Below are 12,663 nucleotides of genomic sequence, written 5' to 3'. Positions count from 1 at the left end.
CTTCGCAGACAGGGTGGGCCCACGTCTAAGTCCCGGGAGCCTCTTTCCATCAGAATATTGGCTTTGCCTGTGGTGCGGGAGGCTGGTATCGGTAGCGAACTTCGCCGGCCATATGAAATGGCCTTCTTTCCAAAAGTGTGGCTCCAGACCACACATCGGAAAGGCTTCTAGATCATAACCTGGTTCCATGATCTACAACCACTGGGAACCAGTCTATATTCCCCCAGCAGTCTTTAGTCAGTTGTCACTTTGTCTGGTCAGATCCACCCAATTTTCTTCTTGGAACAAGTCCTGGTCATTCCTTGAACCATTGGTTTGTTACTGGGTGGTACAGTTTTTTAAAAAATGAAGTACAATATACATATAAAAACACGCATGTATCAATGTTTAGCTCAGTGATGATTCATAAGGTGACTACACCCGCGTAATCGACACTAAGAGACCAGCACTTCTAAAGCCTGTGTTTCAGTCTAGTCACCACGACTCTCGCCCCTCTGTAACAACTCTGCTAACGTAGATTAGGTTTGCAGGGTTAGAGTTTTAATACAGGGAAGGATTCTACGTAGATTAGGTTTGCAGGGTTAGAGTTTTAATACAGGGAAGGATTCTACGTAGATTAGGTTTGCAGGGTTAGAGTTTTAATACAGGGAAGGATTCTGGCTGGGGCGGGCTGTTGTGGGGCAGTAGTGGTGGGGCCCAGGGGCAGAGTGCAGAATGGTGCTGTGGCCCAGCTCACCTGCCAAATTGCTGGAGTAACAGCTCCTCAGAGAGTTCAAGAACTTCTAGCCCTGAATCTCATTTTGTCCTCACATATCTTTAGGAGACTAGCCATGTTTGAAAAGTTACTATTCCTTAAAAGTTAATAATCATTCCATTTTTCCAAGAGGTCATTTTCCGTCATATATTAGGTGCATTATTATTTAAAAGTTTTAAAAATTGTGGTAAAATGCACATAACATTTACCATCGTAAACATTTTTAAGTGTACACTTAAGTATATTCACATTGTTGTGCTAACAAACTCCAGAACTTTTTCATCTTGCAAAACTGAAACACTATGCTCATTAACATACTGGGTGCATTATAATTATTATTTGTAACTTTTTGTTATGGAGAATGCCAAAGACATTCTAGAGTAGAAACAACGGTGTAATGAACCCCCATATACCCATCACCCATCTTCAGTCATTATAAATTTGTGGTCAGTTGTTTCATTTCTATATCTGCATACTTGCCCCACACCACAATTTTGAAAGCAACTCCTAGATATCACATCATTTCATGTCTAAATATTTTAGTGTGTATGTATATATATGTAAAAGAAAAGCACTAACAAATAACCTCAATACTCTTTATTGTACCTGAAAAAGTTTTTAATAATTTTATAATATAAAATACACGTTTAGTGTCCACATTTGTCTCATTGTCTCAGAAATGTGTGCATTTTTGATCATAGATGTAAAATCCTAGAATATGGTGAGAGAAAGGAAAACAAACAAAAATATAGTTGTGGTTTGCCCCATTCCCTGCATGTCAGCTGTTTTTGCTTCTTAAGCTTTGGGAGACTTTTTCTTTTCTTCTTTTTAAATAAATTTTATTGGGGAATGTTGGGGGACGGTGTGTTTATCCAGGGCCCATCGGCTCCCAGTAGTTGTCCTTCAATCTACTTGTGGAGGGCGCAGCTCAGCTGTAAGTCCAGTCACTGTTTTCAATCTTTAGTTGCAGGGGGCGCAGCCCACCATCCCATGTGGGAATTTAACTGGCAACCTTGTTGTTGAGAGCTTACATTCTAACCAACTGAGCCATCTAGCCACCCCTCCGGCAGCTCAGCAGCAGCTGGTTGTCTTCAATCTAGTTGTGGAGGGCACAGCTCACTGGCCCATGTGGGAATCGAACTGGCAACTCTGTTGTTCAGAGCTCGCACTCTAACCAACTGAGCCATCTGGCCGCCCCAGGGAGACTTTTACTTAAATTTGTTAGCAAAATCCCCATTCCCCAAGGCAGGGTGGGAGGCGAGGAAGAAAGGAAAGGAAAAATGTCCGATCCTTACTTTGGGTAACATACCTATTATAATTCTGGTACTACTAATTTATTGACAGAGGTTTATGTAAAGGTCAGTGGAAGCATTGTTGTAGAAATTTAATTAACCAAGCTCTTTGGAGTAAGGGCTTTTGTTGACGTGCCTTTTATTTCTTACTTGCCTCCTTAGGCTAGTAATAGGAGTTCTACTCGTGAACAGGAGCTGGCCTTTAGGTCTTACGTGCTGGTTGAGTCAGTCTGCAAAAATCTTCAGACCCTGGCTATGGCAGTGGCTTCTCAGAATGCTGTGTTGTTGGAAGGACCAATAGGATGTGGCAAAACTTCCTTAGTTGAACATTTAGCTGCAATGACAGGAAGAAGGAAGCCCCCTCAGCTGTTCAAAGTCCAGCTTGGAGATCAGACTGACAGTAAGGTAATTAAGAAGTGGCAAATTTTGGTATATTAACATGCTTGTAAATACTGTTTTTGCTTAGAGACTGTGAGAATAGTTATTGGGCTTCTTCATAACTGATGGGACCCAGCTGTGAAAACCTCGAGTGCTTCCTTATATCCCTATAGAAGTTTAATGGAAATAATCAAAGGATGTAGCATGAGGACCTCAGGTGTATGACTTGAGTAATTTTTCTTTCTGCAGATGCTGCTGGGACTGTATCGCTGCACAGATGTCCCAGGAGAGTTTGTGTGGCAGCCGGGCACCCTGACACAGGCAGCCACCGGGGGACACTGGATTCTTCTGGAGGATATTGATTATGCGCCCTTAGATGTGGTATGTCATTCTTCTAATTACTGCCTAATTTCCTGTCTTTGAAGAGTATTTAGTGAATTGTGATTCTAGGCGATGATTTAAACACCATAGGTGTTTGATGAGAGAGAGGCTGTCAGAAGCTCAGTCATGGTTACCTACCTCATCTGGTTTGAGGTCTTGGATTACTTGGCTGGTCTCTGGTTTGATAGAAAATTCAGAAAATTCTGCTTGTACTGTTTAGTAGTTGACTGTGTGACCAATTTCATAGTAGTTTTTTCTGCCTTTAGTTGAATATATGGCCAGTTTCCCAGCCTTTCCAATAATAGGCCTTGTGGGGAACATCTTACCCCTGTTACAGGTACCCTGAGAACTTTGAGACCCTGCTTCCCAGCTCTGGCATCTGTAGAGCAGTGAGTGGGGCGGAGGACAGATGAAGGAAGGGATGATGTAATAAGAGAGTGCTTGTCTTTGTTCCATGAAGGAAAATATACTGGATGTATATTTTCCCTTGTGTGTAAAATTTAGCTATGGAGGCAGTCCATGTTTTCTCTGTGTTCTGTAAACTGTATTGCAGGGGGAAAAAAAAAAAGTATTGCAGAAAGATTTCGGCGTATTTTCCTGAGATTGGTTTTAATTTTCTTTTAACATGAACTCCAAAGTTACATGCATATGGACTTTCCCGTCTTGGAAATGAGAGCGAGAGCGAGCGAGCGAGAGCGAAAGAGAGAGAGAGAGAGAAAGAGAGAGAGAAAGAGAAGGTTTTGGGAGATATAAAGGGGAAGGAGTGGCTATAAATATTTGCATATTATGATGATTTTAGAGTCTGATGAGGTAAAGATGAAATGGGGTTATTGGCCGAGATGCGGCCTCACAATTTGATCACCATATTCTAGGGTCTTAATGCTCAGTTTTATAGATCTGGAAACTCGGTTTTCTTAATAAGCACGCAGAGCCAAGGCTGACTCCTACCAGTAAAACTGAATTATGAACCACCAGGCCAATTTAAAGGTATTTGATGAGTCTTTTTCACTTTCTAGTGCTCTCTTTCCTAGGCATTTTTTTCCAGATATCAGGGTAGCTGGGAAGACATAGGATTATGTGTCGTTGAATTAGACTAGCCAAAGAAGATAGAGGAACATCAGGGATATTCCATCCTTGCCATGATGGAGCCTAGGAATCTATCTCTGTTCCATAGCTAAGTACATTCTTTGAGAGTAAGTCCAATTTCAAGGCCAAACTGACAATTTCTGCCTTGGTCTCCCTTTGGCAGTGTCTGATAAACACCAAAAAATTCCTGTACTTTGAATTCTGTTTTGTGCAGACTATTCCCCTTCTGTTAATACATTTGTTTCCAGAGAGTATGTTGTTCAATTAATTATAGTTGTTTTTACTTAAAAACATACTTGGATCCCTTGGTTATTATTTTATTGTTTCCAGAACTTTTCAGCTAATATTTTAAGGTAGCTTTTACAGTCTCATTCAGGATGATTTTCTTTAATTTCAAGTGTTGGAGTTGCCCCTCTATTTTGGGGGTGGTGGTGGGGCTTTCCTTTCAGCTCCTAGCATGTATGAAATAGTGATGCTTACTAAAGTTATGTCTGATATTTTAGAACCCTCTTCCTTGGTTCTTTGTGTTTCTTACTTTGTTTTTTCTTTTCATACTTCCCCTATAAGCTCATGTCCCCTAGATCCATGTCTAGCCCACACTTTTCTCAGAAAAATCTGTATTTGGATGTTCCTTAGCCAGTGGAATTTCGATATGTCCAAAATGGAGCTTGTCTGCTCTGCCACAGTTACCAAGCCAGAAGTTTGATGTCTCCTTCTTCTAGTCTCTCATTTAGTCTTATATTGTTTAGTACTATTTCCTCATCTTGTTATTCTGTTCTTTCCTATCTCACTGCCTTAGCCCTGGGCTTATTTTTGTATCTGTCAGTTTGTCTACTTGTCTAGCCCTTTTGCCTTAGTTACCTAGTTACCTGACTAGTGTTCTTTTTTTCACCTCTTGCCCTCCAAGCTAGCTCCTTTCAGCTTATCTTCCATATGGCGTAGTTGGTTTTCTAAAAAAAAAAAAAAAAAAAAACTTTTTCCCAGGTGAAAATCCTCTCAGTAACTTTCATGAAAAAATTCAAACTCCTTAGCTTAGCACAGGAGGCCTTTTATCGTGTTTCCAAGCCTTGTATTTTTTTCCATGCACATTCTGCCCTCACCTTTAACAGAATCCTCCCATGTCGTGCTCTTAATCACATACATTTTTATCCATTTGAATGGTTTGCCTGGAGTATATAAACGTGCCATTGCTCTCCCACCAAACTTGGCTGACTCCTGCTCATACTTTGAGACTCAATGAATGTCACTACCTCTGGAACAGCTTCACTGCGCTGCTTCTAAACCACTCCATTGTGACGTACAGCTACCCTCTGTCTTCAAACATCACTTCGTACATCCGGGGTCACACTGTCATGCTGCATGGTGCTTTGCCTGGCTGTCCTCTGTCAAATGCTGGGCTCTAAAGCCTCGTTCATGTCTGGAATTTTAGTGTCTTACTTGGCTCTGGTCCATAGTAGGCACTCAATGAATGCTGAATAAACAAGTTGTTCTGCTGGAGTGTAGGTGGCTCAGGCTTTGCCACCTGCCTTTTGACCCCAGTTCATGCTGTGAGAACTGGGGTTTCCTTTAGTATGTTCATTATAGAGAGAGAGGGTTGTTTTGTTTTATGTTACTTCTGTCTTAATAGCTTTATCACTGGGGTTTTGTGATTTAGGTTTCCGTGCTGATCCCTCTCTTGGAGAATGGAGAGCTCTTGATTCCTGGACGAGGTGACTGTCTGAAAGTGGCTCCTGGATTTCAGTTCTTTGCAACCAGGAGGTATGTCTTAATAACCTTTCTATTCCCACTGTGGAGCTCCTTCCTCATACGTCCGCATGCTAGATTGTTGAGTCCGAAAGTCCTTAAATAGAGTTCTCTGGGCCCACTTTAAGCAAGGTTAATTGGAACTACTGAGAGATCCAACCTTCTCATTCCTGACTATTTTTAATGGAGATAATTAATTCAGAAAGCAAGATATTTTTTCCACTTAAAAATAAGTAACCAGTTTAAAAATTTCTTTATCTTATTTTCAAAAATAATCATGGGTGAGACTGTTGTCAGGTAGCCCTGGGTTTGAGTCCTGACGCTTTGATATTCGTGTATACCTTGCTTGATAGGGGCTAATAATACCTATTTTACAACTTGATATAAGTTGTAAAGATTAAGTGAAATGACTTACATTAAAGACCTGTCACATAGTAAGTACCCAGCTAATGGCTAGCCATGAAAATGATAATGATGATGACATGTAAATTTCAAGCTGATAAAAAAATTGAGTATAAGCATCAACAAAGAAAGAAAATGTAAGCATAAAATCCTGTCTGCATTTTATAATAACATGAAAGTAGTGGTTTATTTCCCACTGGTTGTCCATAGCTGTACAGCTTTTCCAAGGTCTTAAAATGCCCAGGAGTGAAATTAATGTCACATTATACTTAGTGATTATATTAGCGTTTACCTCTGTGAGCATCACTCCCAGATGGAATGTAGAGCTAACCTAACAGTTCTCCAGAAATACCGTGCTAGGCCCTGTTAATTTTAATAGACTCTGATTTTATTCACAGAGATAGTGAAGTTCTTTCCTGCTGGGTACCCAAAAAGTCCTGGGACATCAGAAAGATGTCAGATAAACTGAATTCAGTTCTGGGCTCTGCTATTTGTAGCCATAATTGAGTGAGCAAGGGAGATTCTTCTTCTCTCCCTTATGCGATCATCTCCTTAGGGCAGTCGTTAGGATTTACTCAGATGGCTTACGTGTAAGCATGTGGCTTTTCCAGAGTGCATGTTTAATGAATACCCCTCTCTTCTGAACATTTTTAATAATTTTTGGGTACTGTAGCTTTTGGTAATATGCAGTGAACTTATTTTTAATGCTGTGGACCTTTCTCTTTCCTTAATTAATGCCTTAAGGAAGATAAATGTGTTGTTGAGATCAAAACACCTAATAGAATCATTTGCAGTGACTTGAAAATAACTTGGTTAGACATCCTTAGGAAAAGAGTCCAACTTGGGCCAACGGGCAGCCTTTCGTTTGGCATCTGCTCTATAAGCCCAACATAGTGATATCTGGCACCAAAAAGAATGTGAGTTGTATTCGTATGTGAGATAATGTCTAGCAAGGGATAGCCATAATTTAAGATTAAAATTGGAAGTTCTGCGTGACTCTTTTTTATTTTGAAATACAGACTCTTGAGCTGTGGAGGAAATTGGTATCGACCGCTAAATAGTCATGCTACTCTACTAGATAAATATTGGACCAAAATTCACCTGGATAACATGGATAAGACAGAACTGAATGAGGTATGTGATTATTAGAAGGGAAGTATCGATGCCTTTCTTTTTTGCTTTTTATTATTAAACGTTTCAGGCCTGCATGTAAATAGAGGGAACAGTATAATGAATCCCCAAAGTACTCATCAACCTGAATTTATAATTAATGTGCTAATATTTTACTGAATTAACTTCATCTAGTATTTTTTATTTGTTAATATATTTGAACGTAAACCCCATAATATTTTATCTCCATATACTTTCATGCATATCTAAAAATTTAAGGGCAAGTTTTCATACATAATCACAATAATATTATACCCAACAAAATGAACGGTAATTCCTTAGTACCATTTAGTTCTCAGACCATATTTGTTGCCCCAGTTGTCCCCAAAGGATCTTTTAATATCTTTTACACTCAACAACTTAATGCACACTTTGATCTGAATATTAATGAACATCGAGATGAATTGTTTTATGGATTTTATACATTGATTCACTTTGTAGTATCTCTGGTTACCTTCAGTCATTAAGAGTTATATTCACTTTACCCTGCTAACCCCTCACCTCCCTTTGTATCTACCCACTCACTTGGAAAGCTTCCCATTCCTTAATGCTTTGTCTTGGAGAGTAGCAAAAAAAGCTATTGTCAGTGATTGTTCAGGCATGGGAGCGGTGTTTTGCTCTTCATTAATGTAAGTTTTTAGATAAATAAGTAACACAAGACAATCTTTTGAAATATTTCATTCAGCATTTTAGGTATTTATTAGCAGAGGGGTTTTCAGGGTATCTAGTTCACCATATTACTGGGAAAAGCTTGCTCATGTAAAGTCTACGAAGCCTTGCCTTGCCAGTGTGATTTTATAACTCTATAGTCTATTTTACACTTGTGAATTTCTTATCTCACTGTCTTTCCCAGTTGTGTATTTCTGTGTCTGATAATCTTTCTTTCCCTGTTTTGCTGGCCTCAACTATAAACTCCTGCCTTACTTACTCAGCTCTGTGTCCCCACCATCCACTCAGTGCCTGGCACTTTATATATTTGTTGTATTGCTCTGTCATAATGCAGCCTTTTCTTTTGCAATTATAGACATTTAAATGTTTAATTTTCAGACTTAAATTCCAGTCTATTCTCTAAAGGAGAAGACTGAAGTTCACATTTAGGTGTGACTTACTGGGATTGAGAGGATGGGAAGAGCATTTGATAGCTACTTTTTTCTTTCTTACTATATTCTGTGCTTGAAGTACAAGCCAAAGCTCATCTCTCTATTTCTGTCATAAACAACAGGAAGTCATTCTGCTCACAGGAAGTGCAAGAGGAACATTCACCCCCTCACTTAAATGACGTATGTCATATTTAGATAGTTGACTTTGAGAAGCTTACTTGTTATTTTTAAGCTTCTGGACTTGCTGATAAATCCTAATAACACTCTACTGAATAAATGACTGTTGGCTAAAACCTTTGCATGTATTACTTAGGAAACAAAATAGTCTCATGCCACCCTCATGGGGAACACAAAGAACTGCATTTCTGTTGCTGCCAACCCGTCGTCCTATGCTTAGAAAGATTGTTTTTGACTTCTTGCTGAAATATCAAATTATGCTTTAAAAAAGGAGCTATTTATGTAGTGCTAATCTCATACCTAGTGAGTGCCAGGAACTCACCCCTGGCTGTTTCTCAAACTTTGTCTGCCCCGTACACCTTGCATGTGTTAAGTCCCGCTACCTTTCTCTGCTGGTGTACCCACTCACAGCCACTGGTGACTTCTGCCAGGTGCCTCTGCATGAAACCTTCCAGGGTCTCCCAAGCAGGGCCGATCATGTTGTCCTTTGTGCCGCAAGCTTGATTTGCTTGCATATCTGCTGCTTATGCCAGATAGAGTTTCTTGAGGGTGGGCTCCATTCCTTATTTGTTTTGTTTCTCTATCTCTGGAACAGTGCGTGACATAAAATAGGTACTTAATAAATGCTTATCAAAGGAATGAATCTCCAAAAGGCATATCAAATTGATAATAGAGCCATATCATATCAGTTTAAGTGATATTATGTTTACATTGTTTACTTATAGTAATAAAGAAAATACATTTTTTGGCTAAGGTAGAAATAAAATGACTGGTTGGTAGATACATATAAATCTTTTCTATTCAGAACCTTTTTCCAAATAGCTGAGTTTTTACTAAAGTGTTATATTTGACAAAGTTTTTTCCAAATAAAAGTAGGGGTTTTTCATCCTGGTCATAAATATACATGCTCATATAATGGAATTCCTACTCAGCATTAAAAAGGAATGAGCTGCTGAGACATGGAGTAATGTCTGGATGAATCTCAAAAACGTGCTGAGTAAGAGAACCTGAACTGCACACTACACCCTCCTATATGATTCCATACATATGACAGACTTAAAAGCAAAACCGTAAGGATTGAAATCAGATTCGTGATTCCCAGGGGCAGGGTGTCGGGGAATAGATTGACTACAAAGGGAAATGAGGGAACTTTTTGTTTTAGGGGTGATAGAAATAGTCCTTATTTTGTTTGTGGTGACCAAGGTTATAAATAATACGACCAATTTTATGTTTCCTCTGTACACAAAAATGTATTTCTGTATTTGAAAGGTCCACATGTGTGGATCTTTCCATTAAATTGCATTTGTGCGTTGTATTATTCTCTTCTATCCTTATTTAATTTTAATCCATCTGAAATATGTTTTCAACAATATTTGCTGTAAAATCCTCCAGTAATAAAAGGTATGAAGATATAAAATCTGAGATCTACCACTTGAGATGACACTCTGAAAAGGTTTTAGTTCTTTACCCTTATAAATATGTGGACATTGCATTTTTAATATGTACAAAATATGTGGATAATTTATATGTAAATTGGAATCACAATATATTTCTTTTCAAGCTAATTTAAATGTACTGGATGGTAATATTGCTAATATATTCATGATAATTCCCTTCTCAAATAGATTTGACTGAACAATTCCGTATCATAAAACCTTGGAATCAGTATTATGAACACCGAGTATTATACTGCAAAAAATTCTCAATAGTTATCAAAGTGGGCGAGATCTTCTGCTTTTTAAATTCTGTCATCTGCTTTTTAAAGATCAGCTGCTTTTTAGTACTTAACACTAGCTCCTTTTCCTGTGGTCTGCTTTTAAAAAGTTATTTTTCCTTTTCCTTTTAACTGCTTCTAATTTGCTTTGGCTGAGAAATGATGTAACAAATCGTACTTGAGTTGTGTTTGTAATTAGAGTAAATAGCGCCTGCAGGATTCATCATTGAGTGACGTCCTGGGGTCTGGATGTGTATGTTGCTTGGAGACTCTTCGCCATCTGTTGTCCGCGCCCTAAGCTTGTGTCACAGATGGTGAAGTGGCCGCATAACTGAGTTCTGGGTGGGAAGAAAGTCATGGTTTTTGAGGGGGAATGGGCTCTGCATAAGGGTGGAAGTTCTTATACTTGGTAAAGATGACCGATTTCGTAGAGAAATACATTTTTTGGTTGACTAGTGTCAGGAGCAGTTTATGTGTGCTTTTAAAAAATCACTATGGTGGCTGTTACATTTTTTTTTTGCTTTTTTTCTCCGTGTCAGCTAAATTTGCTTTGCTTTTTTCCCCCCCTCTGTCAGGTTCTTCAGAGCAGATACCCCAGCCTATTGGCAGCAACTGATCACTTGCTAGACATTTACATCCAGCTTACTGGAGAGAAACATCACTCCCAGAGTGACAGTTCTGTTGGATGTGAACAGGCGCCTCTGGAAGTTTCAGAAGCCAGAAGAGAAAATAAAAGACTGAGCCTTGAGGGAAGAGAATTGTCTCTAAGGTACTGGACTAAACACTTTTTTGAGTCGATATTTTAAAAACTACTTTCCTTAAAAGTTCTTTCCAGCTAGAATGAATGCTTACGAGAGCTCAGGTTTATGAAATTAGACTTCTGGTCTGCTTCGTGGTGTCAGCTCCACTTTTCAGACCTATAGTTACTGACGAGAAAGGCTTGTAAAGATAATGTTATTTTTTTCTTTAAAAATAACTTTTAAAGCCAAAGTTCGGAATAGTTACTGACAGAGTTATTTCACTGGATGTCCTTTTGTGGTCTTATATAAGGCCCTGGGATTTTGCTGTATATAGTGAGTTCTGTGCCTTTTCTCTCCATTCCCCATGGTTGACTTATCCTTTGAGAAGTGAGAATTAGGAATGGCCAACTGCCCTCAGTTTGCTCTGAGAGTTGCTCCTCCACCCCACTACCTTCTCTGGCATGGATGGAGAGCAATGAGTTACAGGTCACTTCCTGGTAGGGGCAGGGACGGAACCCCTCACTTATTCTTTCCACGGACACTCTTTATCTTCACATTGCCAGGAAAAAGGAGAGGCTTCGTTGTCAGGTAGCCCCCAGACTTACGTGAACCAAATAAACTCTGATGCCTTTGATGCCTATGGTCTTTTATTTGTTGGCTTTTTGTTTTTGTTTTTTTAAGGGACCTACTGAATTGGTGTAATAGGATTGCCCATAGCTTTGACAGTCTGTCTGCATCAGCATCATTAAGTATTTTTCAAGAGGTAAGATACAGTCTCCTTGCTTGTTTTCTCTGTGCCCTATCAGGCTATTGATTTCCATTGTTATTTTCTATTTTCTTTTTCTTTTATTTTTTATTTATTTATTTTAATTTAATTTAATTTGTTTTTTATTTTCTTTGGTTTGACTGCTATAGGAGTTTTTCTTTTGTGTAGGTATTGTATATTAAACTAAGTTAAAACTGAACTTATGTTGCCTTCAAACTAATTGGGCATAATAAACGTTTTGTGTTTTTTTTGCAACAGTTTACTACTTAATTCAATTAAGTACAGTTTGAGATAGAGTAAACCAGGTACTGTTATTAAAGGTAAATTGAAAAAAAATCTCCCATGTGAAAAATATAAAGTGTTTTATATTTTATATTTAATATTTATTCCTATGTATAATTTCTTAGTTTATTTGATAGATTTGTATTTCTTCGCTTGTATCAGTAGGGCCTCTTAATTTTAGTCCAGAGAAATTTATGTGGAGGTTACAAAGTGTAACCTTGTGTTTTGGGCTTGGGAAAAAATTTGTGTGAGAAGGAAGCCCAATTGAATTACAGCTCTGCCATATTCAATAAGAACAAAGAGATTTCTCCCTGCCTGCTTAAGAATAAAACTGGTACTGCCTGAAGATCTATGGGCTTTTAAAAACATTGACCGATTTTGATTATAAAGTGTTCCTGGTTTCTGTTAGCTAGGACTGAGGAAAGAACAGTGACCCAGTTTGGCTTGCAGTGTCTCTTTGTGTTTGGTAAGGTTACTTTGAGGAGAAAGAAACCTCATTTGGAATGTATACTTTAGCTCAACTGACCCTGAAATGCTGTGTGGCCAGCCTTTAGTCTCGTTCTGCCCCCAGGGAACTACTCTTCCCATTCTCCTACACTTCTCATCTTTCTTACAGGCAACCCTGTTTTATATTTTTAAAATAAAATATGGTATTTGTAGGATTCCTCTTCTTAGTGT

General features: G+C 38.7%; 1 protein-coding gene across 2 annotated transcripts in view; it reads left to right on the top strand.

The window, feature by feature from the left end:
• Window positions 1-12,663, top strand: part of MDN1 (midasin AAA ATPase 1) — a 144,741-nt gene that overhangs the window by 27,607 nt on the left and 104,471 nt on the right. For both annotated transcript variants that reach the window (XM_033097100.1, XM_033097091.1), the window contains 6 exons: window positions 2,209-2,451; window positions 2,674-2,805; window positions 5,546-5,649; window positions 7,056-7,170; window positions 10,773-10,966; window positions 11,619-11,700. In XM_033097100.1, the coding sequence (XP_032952991.1) occupies window positions 2,209-2,451; window positions 2,674-2,805; window positions 5,546-5,649; window positions 7,056-7,170; window positions 10,773-10,966; window positions 11,619-11,700 (870 nt within the window). The remainder of the gene's footprint in view (window positions 1-2,208; window positions 2,452-2,673; window positions 2,806-5,545; window positions 5,650-7,055; window positions 7,171-10,772; window positions 10,967-11,618; window positions 11,701-12,663) is intronic.

This window comes from Rhinolophus ferrumequinum, chromosome 3 (assembly GCF_004115265.2).
Source record: "Rhinolophus ferrumequinum isolate MPI-CBG mRhiFer1 chromosome 3, mRhiFer1_v1.p, whole genome shotgun sequence".
Taxonomy (NCBI): domain Eukaryota; kingdom Metazoa; phylum Chordata; class Mammalia; order Chiroptera; family Rhinolophidae; genus Rhinolophus; species Rhinolophus ferrumequinum.
This window is presented reverse-complemented; position numbering and strand designations above follow the sequence as displayed.